Source organism: Dermacentor variabilis, chromosome 5, assembly GCF_050947875.1.
Source record: "Dermacentor variabilis isolate Ectoservices chromosome 5, ASM5094787v1, whole genome shotgun sequence".
NCBI classification, from domain to species: Eukaryota; Metazoa; Arthropoda; class Arachnida; order Ixodida; family Ixodidae; genus Dermacentor; species Dermacentor variabilis.
Window position 1 is genome coordinate 191,675,486 of NC_134572.1, and position 19,409 is coordinate 191,694,894.

At 47.5% G+C, this 19,409-nt stretch overlaps 1 protein-coding gene across 2 annotated transcripts in view; it reads right to left on the reverse strand.

The window, feature by feature from the left end:
* LOC142583412 (alpha-mannosidase 2C1-like) overlaps positions 1–19,409 on the reverse strand; it is a 255,564-nt gene that overhangs the window by 205,150 nt on the left and 31,005 nt on the right. Inside the window, exons 3-4 of one of the 2 annotated variants that reach the window (XM_075693863.1) lie at positions 8,283–8,479; positions 7,901–7,986 (exon numbers count right to left, since the gene is read on the reverse strand). In XM_075693863.1, the coding sequence (XP_075549978.1) occupies positions 7,901–7,986; positions 8,283–8,479 (283 nt within the window). Of the gene's footprint in view, positions 1–7,855; positions 7,987–8,282; positions 8,480–19,409 lie in introns of both variants that reach the window. The other variant, XM_075693862.1, reaches the window with a different exon arrangement.

Sequence of the window (19,409 nt, forward strand, 5' to 3'; positions counted from 1 at the left end):
GTACGCTAGGGACATATTCTGAAATGTTCACCTCCGCGAAAGTTTCGCCCTGGCCACGCCTCTGCCAACGGCGTGCGCTGATTTGAGATTTTAGCAAAACCGGAAATTAAACAGCGCCATCTAGTAGTTCCGGCCAACGCCATTTTAACGTCATGGTGCCGATGGGTGCTCTTGACGTGTACTGAATAAATTAACATGTCTTTTGGCGTCTCTTGGCGTTTAGTTGGTGGTGGAGTGGAGTGTAGTAGAGATAAGATAGGTGGTAGTTTATAGTAGCCTTTTTGGTGGCGTTTTACACGAGTTGTTTCGCGGCGATGTTTGTTGATTCGTATAAAATAAAACATTTCACACCTCCTTATTCAATTTATTTTACCTAAACAGGCCATAAGCAAACGTAGTCAGTGCGCAGAACCCGTACTGCGGCCACTACACTCGAAAACAACACACCCGAGCTGCTCTGCACTCGCCAGGCGCGATCTCTCATGCGATGTGAAGCGTTCGAGAGCGGGTTGGTAGTGCACGCTCACGTCATGGGTAAGCAGTCGCTTGGCTTATTGAATGTGACTTTTGCAGCGGCGAAACTTTCGTGGAAGGCGAACGTTTCAGAATACGGCCCTAGCACTAAGCTACTGGCGACATCGGGAGCCATGACGTGAGAGCATTTGGCGGGCAGACATCCCACACCGACCACCTGAGCGAGGCTGCTCGCTTCGCTTGCACGTTTGCCCTTCGCAACGACTGCGTCGAGTAAACCAATTGTATTTAATTACGGGCGACCTAAGTGTACAGTGTTAATTGTTTTGGCAAACATAAGCGCTCTTTGATGAGCTCGGGTTGGATCGTAAGCGCCGTCTGCCTAGCTAGGCCTACCGGCCCTATCGCTGGCTGTTAGCGGAGTCGTCAGTGGACAACGCGCCGTCATGAAGTGTTCTGTCACTTGGAGGGGCATGATTTTATTGACAGTGTTCGTGTAAAGCGAAGCAGTGTTGTGCAGAGTTGTTTATATTGCGTTTCTCGACGCGGCTATGAAGTCAAGCTGGGGGCTGGACCTGGGCGGAGCTTACCCGCCGCTCAATCTTTCGGATGCACGCAGAGTGTGCCCCGAATCGTCGTATGCCGCATGCCGGAGCATGCGGCGCCGCACATCGGATCGGACGCCGAATCGTACCGCATGTCTCCTGCTTAATGTTTCGTCTTGCAGAATGTGTCTGCGTCCGTGCCATCGCCGACCTACAGTCCAGTCTGCAGTGGCAATCGCTACCGACAAGAGAAAGCGCACGAAAAGATTTGTTTCGATGTTCCACGACAGGCGGCACGGAGCGGCGCGGTGTTCTGCGCATGCGCTACTCCAGCCGCGGCAGGTGCGCGGCGTTGTACTGTAGGGGGACGGATTTACGCCTGATGCGGCGTAGCCGACCTGGCGTGACGTAGCACAACCACCGCGCGCGCGCACACCAGGTCACGTCGAAGTGTATTGGCGCCTTAAAAGTCCGTCACGGATGGTGAAATGCTGCGCCTGTCGACGTAATGCTCAAGGTGCCGAAGCAGCCAGAGGATATGACAAAAAATCGAATATCATGACGATCCGTGTGCTTTTTCGATGTTCTGAGGCCATGTCCAGGATGTCAAACGGTGAGATATCAGTCTGTATGTAGAAGTACTGCTGTCTGAAGTAACGGGGAAGCGCAAGAGGACATCGGCGTCAGAGTGTCGGCGTCCAGAGCGATAGACGACATGGATATCATTTTCCTGGATTCGGAGGGCCCACCGAGTGAGGCGGCCGGATGGTTCTTTGAGAGACAACCAGCAAAGAGCGTGATGATCCATCAAGACGTCAAAAGGTCGACCGTAGAGATATGGGTGAAATTTCTGAAGAGCCCATATGATAGCCAGGCACTCCTTTTCTGTTACTGAGTAATTGGCCTCAGGTATCGTACTACTGGCATAAGTGACCAAGTATTCAGCATTAGTGTTATTACGCTGTATGAGCACAGAACCAAGGCCGACACCACTGGCGTCAGTGTGAAGTTCTCTAGGAGTGCTTGGATCAAAATGGCGCAAGGCTGACAGAGACATGAGTAGGCGACGAAGAATCGTAAATGCATCATCAGAAGCTTCTGACCAAGTAGAAAGTTCATTGTCGCCTTGGAGAAGTTGGTTTAGTGTTACGATCACAGTAGCAAAATTGCAAACGAGACATCGAAAATAGCAGCATAGGCCAATGAAGCTGCTTAATGGTTTCAAGTAAGTTGGCTTTGGGAATTTGGATAAGGCGCAAAGTTTAGCACGATCAAGAAGAATGCTTTCTTTGGAGACAACATGGCCTAATGTAGTCAGTTTTCAAGCTACAAATACGCACCTGTTAAGCTAAGCTGGAGACCAGCATTCCGGAGACAGGTCAAAACTTGATGTAAACGGCAAAGATGGGTCGGAAAATCAGGAAAAAAGACGACAACATCATAGAGGTAGCAGAGACAAGTACGCCACTTCAGATCATGCGCTCAAAGGTGGCGGGCGCATTGCACAGACCAGAACAGCATGACAGTGAATTCACACAAGCTGTCTGGTGTTACAAACATGGTTTCAGAACAGTCAGCATCAGCCATGGGCACCTACCAGTAGCCAGAGCAGAGATCTAAGGAGGAAAGAAACTCTGCTCCTAGCAAACAGTCAATTGCGTCGTCAATATGTGGCAACGGGTATACATCCTTTCGGGTAATCTTGCTAAGCCTTCGATAACTCAATGCGAAATTGTATGGTGCCGTCGTTTTTTTAAAACTAGCATGACTGGTGATGCCCAAGGTCTACCAGAAGGCTGGATGACACCGCGTTTGAGCATATCGTTCACCTGGTCACTGATAACATGTCTTTCAGTCACCGATACTCAGTAAGGACGCTGTCGAATGGGTGCATGGCTCTCAGTGTCGATAGTGTGCGAAACAGTCGTGCGGCCGAGTAATGTCGCTTGGCAGACAAAAGAAAAAGAGAAGCCTTGGATCAAGTGAAGAAGTTCGTTGCACTGCATCGTCGTAAGGTCATTGGCAACAGCTGGCATAAAAGAATGCGACAGTGACTGAGGAGGCGATGCCTCGAGAGCGGAAAGATAAGTGGAGTTGTCCATCGTGTCAAATATTGGAGATGAGGCCAGTGGCCCTGCTCTGCCAAGGTTTTCATGGCGGCGTAAGGTAATTGGTTCGACCGATGGGTCTGGCGCGCACATGAGAGAGGCACCAGTTTTGAACTCGAGGACAGTGAACGGCAGTGGAAGTGAACGGCAGTGGCAGTGAACGGCGACGAACTAAGAGTTCGGACGGAGTGAAGAGTACCGTGCCGTCATCTACAGAGACAAGAGATACTGACAAGAGCGGAAGACCAAGCAAGTATAAGGGTGTCTTCTGAAACGGCAATTTTGCGACAAGGGCCCTTGTGGTCAGCGATAATATCGATCGAAAAATGAACGAACTCCTTGATCTGTAGCAGCAGCGAAGTGTTACCCGGGGCAACAGCCAAGCTCAACATTGAAGTGGCCTGAGGAGGAGACTGGCGGGTGGCTATGCATTGTTTGCGTAGTTCATTGAAGCTTTGGGAGAGACTGACGAGTTCAGAGACTGTCGCCGGACTTTTCGCCAACAGCATCTGGAAGGCGTCGTCTTCAATTCTTTTAAGATATGGCAGATCTTCTCGGCATCAGCCACTGTGACATCAACGCGGTTACAGAGGTACACAACATCTTCTATATAACTGGCAAAAGTCTGTACATAACTGGTAAATCACATATGTACACGTTGCCACATACTCAGTGACTAAAGTTGGTATGATGGTTGGTTTAGAACCCTCTTCCCTCAGCACAGCACAGCAGCTCAATGCTGCACATTCAACCATGGACTACCCAGTGACCCAGGTAGGCAGGAAAATTGTTAGGTAGTAACGAAGATACATACACAGCACCTGGAAAGCTCATAAGATAGCCAAATAATGTGAACACATTAAATGAAGAAAAGGCTTGTCCACTGTTGTCAACGACAACCTGCTGGCCCTGACTGTTATTCAATAGACTGTGCAAGTAATCTCTAGAGTGACAATGCAGGCTTCCTGGTAGTATGTGGAAGTGAGCAATATTATTAAGACAAAAGCAGAAAGTCAGAAAATCCTATGTGTCCGGCATTATGGCACCAAAATTCAAGCGAACCAAAATGGAGATATGGGCAAACCAGCCTTATCTCCAAGTTGGATTCCAATTGACATTGTGAAGGTCAAGAGCCGAACCCACGACCTTTGGTGGGAGTCGAACATTCAACCTTTGGCATTAATTAAGATGAGGTTAATTAAGGCACTCAAACCCACACCTTTTGTTGGGAATCGAACCAAGAACTAGGTGTCCCAAGAACTAGTTACTCAATGACTGAAAGAGCATAGGCATCGCGCAGTGGTTGCTTTTGCATTCATCCATGTAGAGACGACTAAGTTTCGCTTGAATTTTTTTTTTTTTGCAATAGTGTCGCGCAAAGATTTGAATTTCTGAATAGTAGCTTTGTGCTATTCAATATTCATTTTTAAGAAAAGTTAATATTTGACATTTCAAAGTGTAATGATGTAGTAATTCTGTGGAAATCCGCAAGGTGAAGAGAAGTAATGAATAAAGGGAAAAATCAGACATCCACCCGTTCGTAGCAATTGCTACAAAGGAAACCCATACAGGTTCCTCGAAAGAAATGCCTCATAGTTGAAGAAAAATTCGTCCTGGTCCGGGACTCGAACCCGGGACCACCGCCTTTCCGGGGCAGTCGCTCTACCATCTGAGCTAACCAGGCGGCCAGCAGATGGCAGGGCGAAGTCGAATTTGTCGACAACACGAAGAAAAGGCAAGTGTATGACGTAGTAATTCTGCGGAAACCCGCAAGGTGGAGAGAAGTAATGAATAAAGGGAAAATCAGACATCCACCCGTTCGTAGCAATTGCTACAAAGGAAACCTAATGACCTACACAGTCCGATGCTTTATGCTGTATTATTTTCGATGGCCAAGAGCCCAGCAATGTAGCGAGTGAGAACAGTCGGTGAGGATCAATGGAGTGTAGCTCTTGCTCTAGGCGCTGTCTATGCGACACGTTTGGGGCATTTGAGGAGTAGATGGCAAACATCATCACCGTCGTTGCCACAGGAGCAAGTCGGGGATGAAGCCAGTTTTATCAACAAAAAAATGTTTTGTGCATGCGTCCCAAGACACAGTTGATGAATTAGTGCCTTGGTACTTTTTGAAAGTTCAACATCCAGCTGGTATTTGAGTTGGGGGTCCACTTCATAAAGAATCAATTCCTTAGTACTTTCATTAAACCAGGTTGACATACACAATTCCTTCTTTAATACATTTAATGTGCATCGTGAATCTATTGGTAATAAAGGAATCAGTTGAATTTTTACATCTTTACGGGCCAATTTCGCCGAGTCCACTAATTCGTTGTCTGCTATGACAGCATGTCTCGGGACCCACTGCAATATCACTTCATGTTTTAATGCGACAGCGTTAAGGAGCTTGTGGTGCAGAAAAGCCAGTGTCGTCGGCGTTGGCCGTGAGCGAAAAATCCCGGAAGGAAATTCATAAATAAAAACAACTTGCAAGATGGGGTGGGTGGGAATCGAACCAGGGCCTCTGGACTACCACCGCTACCACTCAGCCATGAGTTCGATGGTTCAAAGCGGGACGAAAGCGCCTCTAGTGAATGCAGTGTTGCCTAGAAACATGCCGTAGAAAGTTATACTGCGGTGTATATCAGTAATTATGAGCATGTAATTTACAGAAGTCGTAGTTAAACGAGTAGCGAAGTATGTTTCCGCTACATTTCTTCTGCGCTTGGCGCACACGCAGAGCCATTTTACGGCAAACACAGAAGACTTCCTCCTCGCAATGTACGGTGCTGCCCCGACAGGTGGCGCAGCACTCGCCCGCTTCTCCCCTTTGTCTCATCAAGAGCATGCCGAGCGAATGAGTGGGCGATGCGAACGGGGTGCAATAACGCTTTCGCGTTCCCCTCTTGAAGGCGAAGCTTAAGCGTCCTCCAATTTTTTTTGTTCAGTAGCCTGAGTTAAAATGTTTAGTACTACAGATATTATTCGAACCTGTAGACGGTTGTCATCAATATATTCAAGACTTGCTAAGTCAATAAAATGTCTGTACAAATTCCCACTTTTATGGTGTCTTATATTTTGATAAGATATGTGACTTGAAAAATTGCTACTAATTTCACTATTGTTGGCGACAATGTGCATCCCAGCCGACAAGCGCACTCCAGCTGTAAGGATGGCATAACATAGGCTGCCATCGCACTTTCTCTGTTGACAGAACCGGTCATGTAGACGTAAGTAGAGTAAACAATGCTAATTGTTTTGTGGCTAGTGTGGAAACACCGTTTTTCTTTTTAAGACCTTCGATTGGCATTGGCACATTCAGTGCCTGCAGAAGGCAAGGAGGGTAGCAGAGGTCTAAGTGCCAAAAGACCGATCGTGGAAATTGTGATGTATGCGCTTGAAACATGCCATGTATCCGTGCACTGGACTGTCCTCTATCATTGAAAGTGGGTGCATTTTAGTGTTTATCTCAAATTCCTACATGTACAAAGGCAGTTGCATCATGCTTTGCTATTCATTAACCTCTTTGTATCTTTGACGTTTAGTTATTGAGTTCTACTGCACTAAATTTTAGTCTCATTCTTCCACAGAGCAAGTCATCAATTCCAATACACAGTAATTCCCATGAACAAGTTTGCAGCCACATTTTTGCACAACAGCTATTCTACATTTTAAAATATTTTTCCCCAAAATTAATGTTCACTCCGAATTCACTTCAAGCCCAAAGTCCACTATCAAACATGCCTAAATTTGCGTTCTGGATCCTCCAAGTTAAACTGCTCAGAAAGTTGGTACTGTGTTATGCCAGACCACTAAACTAAGGCAATAGGCTCTTGAACACTAACTGGCATCTTACGTTATATCCACCATAAAACCCACCCATCGTACATAGATCTTGGGTATTCCATATACATATAAGAAAACCGTATACATAAACCTGTATGAGAAAATACATGCACACTGCTGAGAGAAATTTTAATTATAACTAGAAAAGATAGCCAAGTGAAAGGCTTGAGGTGCTATTGCAGGTTTAATGTATCCCAACAGATAAAGGAGAGAAAAGAAAAAAAAATTATCACCCATCCACTCACACACAAACTCGGAAATGTAAATGACAATAAGCACAATGAAATGATCAAAGTGGAAATTGGAGCTTTATGGCACTCTCAATAAGCAAAATGTTCTCCATCTCTGCCCATTTGGCTGCAGCGGTGCACACCTGTTAAAACATTACCGAAAATGCACCGCACCTAATCGCTTAGAAATATGGGTACTAAATTTTCTAAATGTAACAATATCATCTTTTTTTTCACTACTATATATTCAGACAGTCATCTGTATATACATTATATACATAGATTCACTCACATATATTCATATACATTCACTCACATGCCATGCATGGACTTTGCGACAGCACTGCTAGATGGTCCAGCACATCAAGGGGGAGTGTGAGAGAGAGGAGCCTGGCTGCATACACGTCTCATTCATGATGCGTTTTTGTAGTGGCAATACAGCATGTTTCTGCATAGCATCAAAGCTAGTTGCATTATCGTCGATGTTCATCATGACATGGGTTCTGCCAGATTTTTCACTCAAGTGTTCATTACAGTACTATCCAGAAACTGTGAGGGCTTACTTGCCATGTTCAAGAATTGTTGAAGGGTCGTTTTAATAACATACACAGTAGAAAAGTATCATTGCTAAAAAGAAGCATGCACAGTGACAAACCTGTCATTGATGTCAATGTAATTAACCATCTCATTGGCAGCGTACATTGCCTCATACGAACGGATGCTATCCTTGGGCAACTCTCGTGCCATCTCAGTCAAGAGCTGCAGGTCAGTGACTAGGGCATCAACCTGTTGGGAAAAAAAGTAAAGCAATGCTGTAGTCTTAACAAAGAAAGCATGGCCCAAACTCACGCCTCATCAGGCCAATGCAGCACTGCATAATCAAGTCCGATTCAAATGGCGCATCATGGGAAGCGGTTATCTACTTCGTGTTCAATCAGAGGTAAGACAAGCTAGCACAGCCCAAGGCAACAATGCGCTGAATTATTATATATTTTTAACCATGACTGTAACAGGACACTTTTAATAGACATTAGTACAGGACAATTTATAACATGGGATAGAATATAAAGACTTCTAATTACTTCTCGGTCATAAATGGCAATGTCTGCTTTCTTCAGTGTGAACATCTTCCTGGAGTCAGGTGCACTAATCATGGTGGGACTTCCAGCACCAAAAAGGCTGTTGCATGCCATCTCTATGAAGAACTCGTGGTGCAGGCAAGACACGGTTGCGGATGGTGTGACTGTGAAGCTATGTCGTTCCATATGATTCACACCACCTGAAAGATACAAGAATTTCACTGTGTACACAGTCAATCTTCCTTACCACTGACAAGACAAAAACTATCTGTTTGCTTGCCTTAACTTGCAAGCAAAACAAACAAACCAAAGGAGCTCATGCATTGGAATGATGCACCTGAGATTCAGCGCACCAATGAATTGAGCTTAACTAACATAGCATGTGGTGTGCAGACTGCTCTCTGAATCAATTAAGGAGCTCAATTTCACTTTATCAGACCTGATGACCTCAAAATTTGAAAAATACTACATTTGCAGCTAAAACATACTCAAATTTGGTGAAAGATACTTTTTTCAGAAGGTACAGATGATATACCATATTTTCCAGTGTATAAGTTGCGTTTTTATTTCTGAATTTTTGTTGGTGCGTCTTATAGAACGGTGCAGCTTATATACGTTTTTTTTTTTAACTGCCATCAGAATCGGATTGGATGCTATTGCTATGCAAAGTGCACTGAGTTTACCTCCTCTGGCGGTTGCTACAGGTTGTGTGCACGCTATGGAGGTACCGCATGTTTTTCTCGTGATCGAGTTGCCGGGCACCGTGCGAGGACGGAGCAGCAACGCAAGCAGCGGCAGGCAGACCGCGAGTCGACCGACTCCGAAGTCGTCGCATCTGCAGATCACTTTTAAGATACGGCGCATGTTGCTGCAAAAAATAAGCAGTTGCTACCACAATACAAACCACCCCCTCCCCCTCCCTCACGCACTGCCTTCCCGCTTTCCTCCCTTGTGCGCGATTCAGCACACCGTTGCACCATTTCACTTGCACATATAGCTTACGTCGTGTGGGCACTATGTTATTGCCCTTGGAATATATATGGAACATGGCAGCCACCACGATGGCAGAAATGGGCCTGGAGTATCCATATCATTGCTTGCGCGTCACCCGCGTTCACTAATTGAAACATCATGGTATTTGTTTTTTTAATTGCTTACCAAATGAGCAGGTGCGTCTTGTATGCCAGTGCGACCTGTGTCCGTTTCCTTTGGGTGGGGGGGGGGACACTGTCGTTTTGAGGGGGGTGCAACTAATACAAAGGTGCAACTTCCAGAGCGGAAAATACAGTAATTAAAAAAAAAGAAGTTTTCTATTACTCAAGACATTTATTATTCAAGTTCTACAGACTCATCTAGAGGGATGCCGTGAACAAAATATTTGCTCTACATTTTCAGCTTGAATGATTTATGCCGCAAACAAATGGAAATATTCGTGAAGTTCATCAATGAATTGATGAAAAAGTTGCAGAAACTTCTCATTCTGTTATATGCCGATTCTACAGCGGTAGCGCTGTAAGTAAATGCAAATAGTAGAGCGGGTATGAAAAATCGGGCTCGGTTGGAAACAGCATTTGTATTCTTTTTGAAATCCATTAACAGCTAAACTTAATGCAAATCAAATATGCATAAAATTATTGCAGTATCCAAACAGTAGCAAAGAAGTCCTAAAAATGGAAATATTATGGTAAACTACTAAAAGTTGAGATTTATGCTTTATTACAGGGGTGCTTCACTGTTCAAAATAGTCAAGTTCTGGAATTGGAGAACACATCTCAGAGTTGAGTGTGAAAGTGCAAGCACAATTAAAAAGCAGATTAATTTCCATCTGTGTACAACAGCCCTGCCTTTGACCTCTAGTTACAAAGACAGCTTCATTTGTGGACAGCCTGCTTGTGAGCACTTTTATTTCTGTAATCAAATGTCATAAATAATTTTTTGACAATCGTTGACCAATCCCTTACATGTTAATGAATTATTTCCTGTTAAATGAACACTTATGACTTTCTTAGACATGTACATCTTTTCATAGGCCTATGGCTGACCTACAGTGACCTCTTTGTGTCTAGAGACTAGACAGAAAGTGCCCCCCATTCCCCTAATGGTCCTAATATTTTTATACATCTCCTTTCTCAATGTCGTACAATAAAGCTCTGATTGATTGGTTAATTGATCGAATGACTCAACTATCTGGAACTTCACTCAGTGAATCCTTTTTTCAGGCAGTAGACAGACTTTTGCCAATGCGTTCTCAGCATCTGCAACTAGACTGCGACAATTGTGTGACAATTCAGCAACGTGTCTATTCTTGGACAGCATTTGGTGCCAGAGCCTACCCTTATGCTTCGATTACTGTTTCTTGCTACTGTGCTGCAATTTCTGTTTCCCCGTATGTTCATGCATGTGCAAATACAAGATAACTGTTACATAAAGCCAACACACATTGAAGGCAAGAGCAGAATCATTTTTTTTAACCGAACTGTTTTGTAAATAAATAATTAAACAAAAGCGCTTTCTTCCAGTTAGCATTTCTTATACCGTATTAATTCGAATCTAGGCCAACAGTTTTTTTTTTCTAAATAATCATATACAAAACTCTAGGGCCGGCTTACATGCGAGGATATTAAAAATGCGCCTGTTTGTAACTGAAAATGATAAATATGGTCTATAGCTAGCGCCATCTAGAAAAGTCAGTATCGCAGCCGCTACTTCTGGTCTGTTCAATTCGCCTGCACCACTATGAACCAGTTCACGGCAGTTCACGAGAAGTTCAGAAATAGTGCAGCTCGATTCCTGACGTGCAGGCCCAGTGAGACACTCGAAACGAATGCAAAGGTGCAGACACGGCTCGCGTGTTATGTTATGTCAGACTAATGTGCACGGAGTTTGTAAGTTTGATAGGTCCTGAACTGCAGGTATCATTGGCTTATGGAGTGTAAATATAAACCACACATGTGTAGACACATCAGACGTGCGTAAGCGGGATTTTCATGGTGCTCGCACCCGTGTGCTGCGTAATCTGCTGCACCGCTGCTTCGCAGCTGTATGCCTGCACCAAGTCAGCACCGACAGTACAGTGGGTGCACCAAAATCATGAACCAGCCCTGCACCTTTCCTGCACTTTTTGAAACGAACATCGTGGTTCAGCGGGCGCCATTGCTGCACCGCTGAAATGAATGGCAGGGTGCAGCACCTCATGAACTGGTTCACATGGTGCAGGAAAATCGAACGATAATCTGTGCTACTAGCCGGGCCAGTAACCAACTGAAGTACACGAGCGATGTCGTCGCTTTGACCTGTGTGTGTCGTGTCGGAGCTGGTTCTATGGTATCGGCGTGCGGCTTGGCATTATAGTAATGGCACACTATAGTGCCGCTTTCAAACATAAAGTTGTGCTAGCCGCAGAGGCATAGTAAGCCAGGTGGGACACTTCAGCATCAATAAGAAAAATGTCCGTCATTGGAAGGGGCAATGGGAGATGCAATTGCGTGTGCCGCAATGAGATGACAGCGATAAGGAAGATAAGCGCGCAATAACAGAGAGGAGCTGTTCACCGAGATTGCGCAGCGTTTCGACGCGTGCCATGCCACACTGTTTGCACATGCATGGGCATGAGGACGCGAGCTTGCGTGCGTCCGCAAGTGTACGTGTGGTCTGGGACGAGGCTAACGCTGGTGACGATGCAGAGTGAGCTTGGCATGTTCATATTAAATAAATGCTGTTGTCATTATGTGAACGATGGTCCTCACTTTTTTTGTTCAGCCTACATTCAAGGTGTTTTTTTTCCAGCTTCAGCCAATCGGGGGTTGGCTTAGAATCAGGGCTGTACTAGATTCGAGTACTTACGGTAATAGTTACTTGACTGAAATTGAGCACACCAAGTAAATCAATTCTTTTAGCTTTTTCTTGCCATGTGTTTCAGTGAAAACTTTAAAGGGACGGTAAAGAGAAACACTCAATTTAGACTGCTGAGCTATTTTTCAAAACTATATTTTTGTTAATTTTATGATAATAGGTCAGTTATTAGAAAAGAAAGTGAAGGTCAAAGATCAATTTTTTTTTTTTATTGTTTAACACACAGACTCAAGCAGACAGTAAATATCGACTAGCATCATACCGACTCCGTAATCATGGTATGATGCCTCAATTTCTCAATCATGCAACAAATCATTAATTGTAACATACTTAAGTGTGACGAATGCAAATGGAGCACCAAATTTATTGGCGTGGAGTTCGTTTACAATGGTTCCTCTGTATGTCACGAAAATTGGGGTGGTGTGGGCTCACATGGTATCATTGAAGCATGGGTCGGTGCAGTAGCCGAAGCTGCACTGTGATCCTTTGCCGAAAGCTTTAGACAATGGGATAACAGGGAAGAGACAGTGAGAAGGACAAAGGGCACTGCATGTGCTGACAGAAGTGACAGCATGGAAACAAGTCCTGTGTCAAATGTCAAAAAGCGCAGAGTAAGATAGGAAATAATGGTTTACGTGGTGTGCCTACAGCTTTTGGCGAGACACGGTCACTGTATGGCTTGCGACCACTGAACCAGATTGACCTGCATGAGCATCAGTGGTATGTGATACTATGCTACTACCTCTGATTTTCGTAATGTGCAGAGATGCCTTGTAAACAGAACCTATAACAGGAAGCTGTACTCTTATCTGGTGTGCATATTGAAATGGTCACTTTAAAAGAAGCTATAATTGAAAATTTTTTGTGCGTTCAAGGAATTCGGGCATGACATTGTAGTTACAGGGTCAATAGCTATCTGATAAAGTAAAAAGAAGACGGGATACAGAATTTTTTTTAGTACCCCTTTAACCCATCGGTTACCAAAGCCGGCCAACTGCCGTGCTCAACAACAGAGTCGGCGATTCACCGATGAGAGCTACGATCAGTTTAAAATGCTATTTATAGATGGCGGGACCGGCAATATCCGCTATGATATGTTACGTAGGAAGACACCGACGAAAAGCTATTTACAAGTATATTTACAAGGCTACAAGGCAATACGCTGCGCTTGGCCAAGAGGCAACAGCCCGCGCTAGCTTCTAATCGTCGTCGTCGTCTTCACACTGCTCGCCTTTCGTGATCGCACATATTGTGCCGTAGCACTACCCCCGGCGGCAAAAGCGCCGTCCCGTAGCGACTAAAGATCGGACTCGGAAGCAGTGTAGTAGGCCTTGAGCCTACTGACGTGTACGACATCACTAGATGCCAGAGGAGAGGACGAGGTTGAACCCACAGGAGCAATTTCGTAAGTCACAGGCGTCACCTGGCGCAGCACGCGGTAGGGCCCTGTGTATCGCGAAAGGAGCTTCTCGGAAAGTCCGACGTGACGAGTGGGCGACCACAGAAGCACGAGCGCCCCAGGCGAAAACTGTACATCACGATGGCGGGCGTTGTACTGGCACTGCTGAGTGGTTTGTGAGGCCGTCAGTCGAGCACGGGCAAGCTGGCGTGCATGGTCGGCGAGGGCGATGGCGTCGCGCGCATACTCGCTTGTTGAGACCGCAGCAGGAGGAAGTGCCGTGTCTAAGGGCAAGGTAGGTTCGCGACCGTACAGTAGATAAAAGGGACAAAATCCAGCGGTGTCGTGCCGGGAAGAATTGTACGCAAATGTTACGTAAGGAAGGGCAATGTCCCAGTCGTGGTGGTCCGTGGAAACGTACTTGGCCAGCATATCGGTAAGAGTACGGTTTAACCACTCTGTCAGGCCATTGGTTTGAGGATGGTATGAGGTAGTCAGTTTGTGTTGAATGGAGCAGGAACGCACAATGTCAGCGATAACTTTCGAGAGAAAGTTTCGACCACGGTCAGTAAGGAGCTGTCGCGGGGCGCCATGAAGCAAGATAATGTCACGCAAGAGAAAGTCCGCGACGTCAGTGGCGCAACTGGTAGGGAGAGCCCGAGTGATAGCGTATCGGGTGGCGTAATCAGTCGCGACGGCTACCCATTTGTTCCCAGAGGATGACGTGGGAAAGGGACCGAGGAGGTCTAATCCAACACGAAAGAACGGGTCCACGGGGATGGTGATCGGCTGGAGATGACCGGCAGGTAGCACCTGAGGTGTTTTCCGACGCTGGCAGGGATCACAGGCAGCAACATAGCGTCGAACGGAGCGAGCGAGACCAGGCCAATAGAAGCGGCGGCGGACGCGGTCGTACGTGCGGGTTACCCCAAGATGTCCTGCAGTGGGTGCGTCATGCATCTCAAAGAGCACATTCTGTCGTAGCTGTTTTGGCACGACAAGAAGAAGGTCAGAGCCGTCAGGGAGGAAGTTCCTTCGATACAGAATGCCGCCCTGGAGGACATATCGGCGAACGGATGCGTCGGTAGGTGTAGAGCGCAGACGTTCGATAAGTGCTCGCAGCGATAGGTCTCGGTACTGCTCATCGGCGATGTTAGCGAAGGCAGACACAGAGAAAATGCCGTTGGCGCTACTACTGTCGGCGGTGTCAGGCTCGTCGACCGGGTAGCGAGACAGGCAGTCAGCGTCCTTGTGTAGTCGGCCAGATTTATAGGTGACAGTATACGAATATTCTTGGAGGCGTAAGGCCCAGCGACCAAGTCTTCCTGTAGGATCTTTCAGTGAGCATAACTAGCAAAGCGCGTGATGGTCGGTGACAACGGAAAAGGATCGGCCATATAAGTATGGGCGGAATTTCGCAACCGCCCAAACCAGGGCCAGACACTCACGCTCAGTGATGGAATAGTTGCGCTCCGCGGGTGAGAGGAGCCTGCTGGCGTAAGCGATAACCCGGTCGTGGCCACGCTGGCGTTGTGCCAGTACCGCGCCAATTCCGTGACCGCTGGCATCAGTACGGACTTCGGTAGGCGCAGAAGGATCGAAATGGGCCAGAACCGGAGGCGTTGTGAGAATGTCGATTAGATGTGAGAATGCAGAGGCCTCGTTATCGCCCCACTGGAAAGGGGCGTCCTTTTTCAAAAGCTCGGTTAGTGGTCGTGCTATGGCGGCGAAATTTCTCACGAAACGGCGGAAGTACGAACAAAGGCCGATGAAGCTGCGCACATCCTTGACACACTTCGGAACAGGGAAGTGCGCAACAGCATGGATCTTGCCTGGGTCCGGTTGCACTCCGTTCGCGTCAACGAGATGTCCAAGGACGGTAATCTGGCGACGGCCGAATTGGCACTTGGATGCGTTGAGTTGCAGACCGCCTCGACGAAAAACGTCCAGGACTGCTGAGAGGCGCTCGAGGTGCGTAGCGAATGTTGGGGAGAACACGATGACGTCGTCCAGGTAGCACAGGCACGTGGACCATTTGAATCCGTGAAGAAGGGAGTCCATCATGCGTTCAAAAGTGGCAGGGGCGTTACATAGACCGAACGGCATCACTTTGAATTGATAAAGACCGTCGGGTGTGACAAAAGCAGTCTTCTCGCGGTCGAGATCGTCCACGGCAATCTGCCAGTAGCCGGAGCGAAGGTCAATAGAGGAGAAATAGCGAGCACCGTGGAGGCAGTCAAGGGCGTCATCAATCCGAGGTAGGGGATACACGTCCTTTTTGGTAACCCGATTAAGGTGCCGATAATCCACGCAAAAGCGCCATGAGCCATCCTTCTTTTTGACCAGTACTACAGGTGACGCCCATGGACTATATGATGGTTCAATAATGTTCTTGGCAAGCATTTTGCGAACTTCTGCGTGAATAACTTGACGCTCAGCTGGTGACACTCGATACGGGCGGCGATGAATAGGAGGGGCATCGCCGGTATTAATGCGATGTTTGACAGCTGTAGTTTGGGCCAAAGGACGATCGTTAAAGTCAAAAATATCGTGGTAGGAAAACAAAACGCGGTAGAGTTCACGAGAGTGCTCGGACGGCAAGTCGGGGGCAATCATTTTCTGGAAGTCGGCGGTGGTACAATGTGCCGACTGCGAAGGTAGAGGAGTATCGGATGAAGTGTCGTCAACTGCAATGGATGCTACTGAGTGATCTTCGAAGGAGCAAAGGTGGGCCAGAGACATCCCACGTGGCAGCACTTGTGTCGTCAAGCCAAAGTTGAGCACTGGCAGGCAGACGCAATTCTCCGTAACAGATAAAACTGTATGAGGTACTGTGATCCCGTGTGTAAGGAGGACGTCTTGCATAGGAGCCGCGATGTAGTGACCGTCGGGGACTGGTGGGGATGACACTAGGTCAACGTAGGTCAGTGCCGAAGGTGGCAAGCGAACGAAGTCGGCGGAACTGAGGCGACTGGGTTGAGGTTCAGCAGGATCGAGAACAGGCAGGTCAAGGCGGAGAGTACTGGCGGAACAATCGATGAGAGCAGAATGTGCAGAGAGGAAGTCTAAGCCGAGGATGATGTCGTGGGGACAGTGGGCGATGACTGTGAATAGCACGATTGTTGAGCGATCGGCGAAGGAGACGCGGGCGGTACACATACCAATAACGGGGGCTGTTCCGCCATCGGCGACACGGACAACAGGCGTCGTGGCGGGCGTGATAAGTTTCTTGAGCCGGTTACGAAGGTCAGCGCTCATTACGGACAAATGCGCCCCAGTGTCTATGAGTGCAGACACAGAAACACCGTCGACTTGCACGTCAAGAAGGTTCAGATGAGTGGGCAACGTCAGGAGAGGATTTGGCGGCGTAGGGAGCAATGCAGCGTCACCTCGAGGCGCTGCATCGTCTAGTTTTCCGGCTGGGAGCGGCGTCCGAAGGGAGTCGGCGAATAGGAGCGACGGGGCTGGGGAGAGCGAGATTGTCGTCGTAGGGGCGAAGGCGAACGAGAATAGGGGCGGCTCGTTGCAGGAGAATCAGTGGCGGCATTATCGGAGCGTGCGGCATAGGGACGAGAAGGGCCACCTGGGGAGCGAGAGTAGGCAGTGTACGGAGACCGGATCGGGGAACTCCAGCGACTGCGACAGTGCCGAGAAATGTGCCCGATTCGATGGCAGCAGAAACAAATGGGCTTGTCGTCAGCAGTGCGCCATTCAGATGGGTTGCGGAAACGTGGTGGGTAAGAAGACGCGGGACGGGGCGGAATGGAAGAAGCCGGGCGGGTATCAGGGCGATGGGCCGAGCAGATGGTGTGAAGACCCATGTTTGCGAACTCCTGGCGGACAACTGCCTGGATCAGTGAGACCGTGACTGCAGATGTGTTAGTGGGACTGGAGTCGAAGGCAGCCGGATAGGCGGCCTCGATCTCACGCCGGACGATCCTGGTAACATCAGCAGTGTTGTTGGGACGAGGAGCGTCGGCACAGGAAGATGTCGCTGGGGTGTTGGGCAGACGGGCAAACTTCTGGTCAATACGTCGGCTTTTGGCGAGTTCCAGGCGGCGGCACTCTTTTATAACAGCAACCACCGTCGCTACGTTGTTGCACACGAGCAAGTTGAAGGCGTCATCGGCAATGCCTTTGAGGATGTGGGAAACCTTGTCTGACTCAGACATGTGGGAGTCAACTTTGCGGCACAGAGCCAAGACGTCCTGAATGTACGTGACATAGGGCTCTGTGGACGACTGCACATGGCCGGAAAGCGCCTTTTGCGCGGCAAGTTGGTGACCGTAGGGGTTGCCGAACAAGTCTCGAAGCTGTGTCTTAAGGGAATCCCAACTGGTGAGCTCATCTTCGTGCGTGCGATACCAAACTCTAGGTGTGCCACCGAGGTAAAAGACTACGTTGGCGAGCATAATAGTAGGGTCCCACCGGTTATTGCGGCTGACGTGTTCATACAGGCTGATCCAGTCATCGACGTCTTCCCCATCTTTGCCTGAGAATACGCCAGGATCACGGGGAGCGGGGAGAGTGATGTAGGTCGTCGAAGTGGCAGCAGGTGTCGGAGCCGGCGGAGTCGGCTCCACTCCACCTCCACCAGATATGTTACGTAGGAAGACACCGACGAAAAGCTATTTACAAGTATATTTACAAGGCTACAAGGCAATACGCTGCGCTTGGCCAAGAGGCAACAGCCCGCACTAGCTTCTAATCGTCGTCGTCGTCTTCACACTGCTCGCCTTTCGTGATCGCACATATTGTGCCGTAGCACTATTGTTACGTGTGGAAAAACACAGATGAAAAAGGCTATATACAGGGTACTTACACTGGAGCCAGACCTCCAGGCCGACACTCGCCCGTGCCAAGGGCACCGACCCACTTCGTCGTCGTTCTCACGGCGGCTCTTCCCTTGAGCAACGCTTGATGATATCGTAATAATATTGTAACAGATACGAAAGGCACGGACAAGAAGAAAGAAAAGAAGACGAAGAGAACGAGGAGCTTGAGAGGCCGAGCTGCGCTACTATCACGCTACGATCAACGTCCATCTCCTGTAAATAAAACCATTTCTTCGCAACTCTTCATAACAGTCATTATGCAAAAAAGAAGTGAGGCGTGCAGACAGGACACAAGAGTAGAGAAGTGGACAACACGAACGCTGACTATCAACTGAAGGGAGCACTGAGGCGAAAAAAAGAAAGAAGACAAAACTCATCTGCACATGCTCAGGAATGGTAACACCACGTGTTTCAGCTATAGAAAAGAATTTACAGCCAGTAAAACTCAAGCCTTTGGTAGTTAAGCAACGTGCCGTTGACCTCTTGTCAAGACATAATCTTGATAGGCTTGTCTGTAATGTCAAGAAAGCTAAATCCCTCACCTTAGAACTGTATTTCTTGGCCAAGACCCATAAACAAAAAATTCCTTTTCGTCCTATAGCGTCAGAGAAAGGGACGTGGCAGGTTTGTGTCACTAGTTACCTACAGAACTGCTTAGCTTCACTAGTTTTTTCAGACCCCTTTTGCTTATGTAATACTCAGGCACTAGTTGAGTATTTGAGAGAGGAAAATCCTGGTGATTGTACAGCTTTTAGTATGGATATCGAAGACCTGTATTATTCCTTGCCGCACGACGGGTTGCTAAATTCCGTAAATGAGTGCGTTAAAGAACAAGTGCAAGAGTCGGCTTTTATTGACAGATGGAGTGTTTCCACGAGAGCTTTTCTAGAAATTCTTTCAATGTACTTGAAGTCGACGATGGTTGGGTGGAGAGATGGCGTTTTTCTGCAGAAATCAGGCGTTTGTATTGGCTCAAAGGTTGCCCCTATTCTTAGCAACATTTACCTGAGTAAGGTTGACAACTTCTTAGAGAAAGCCTTAGGT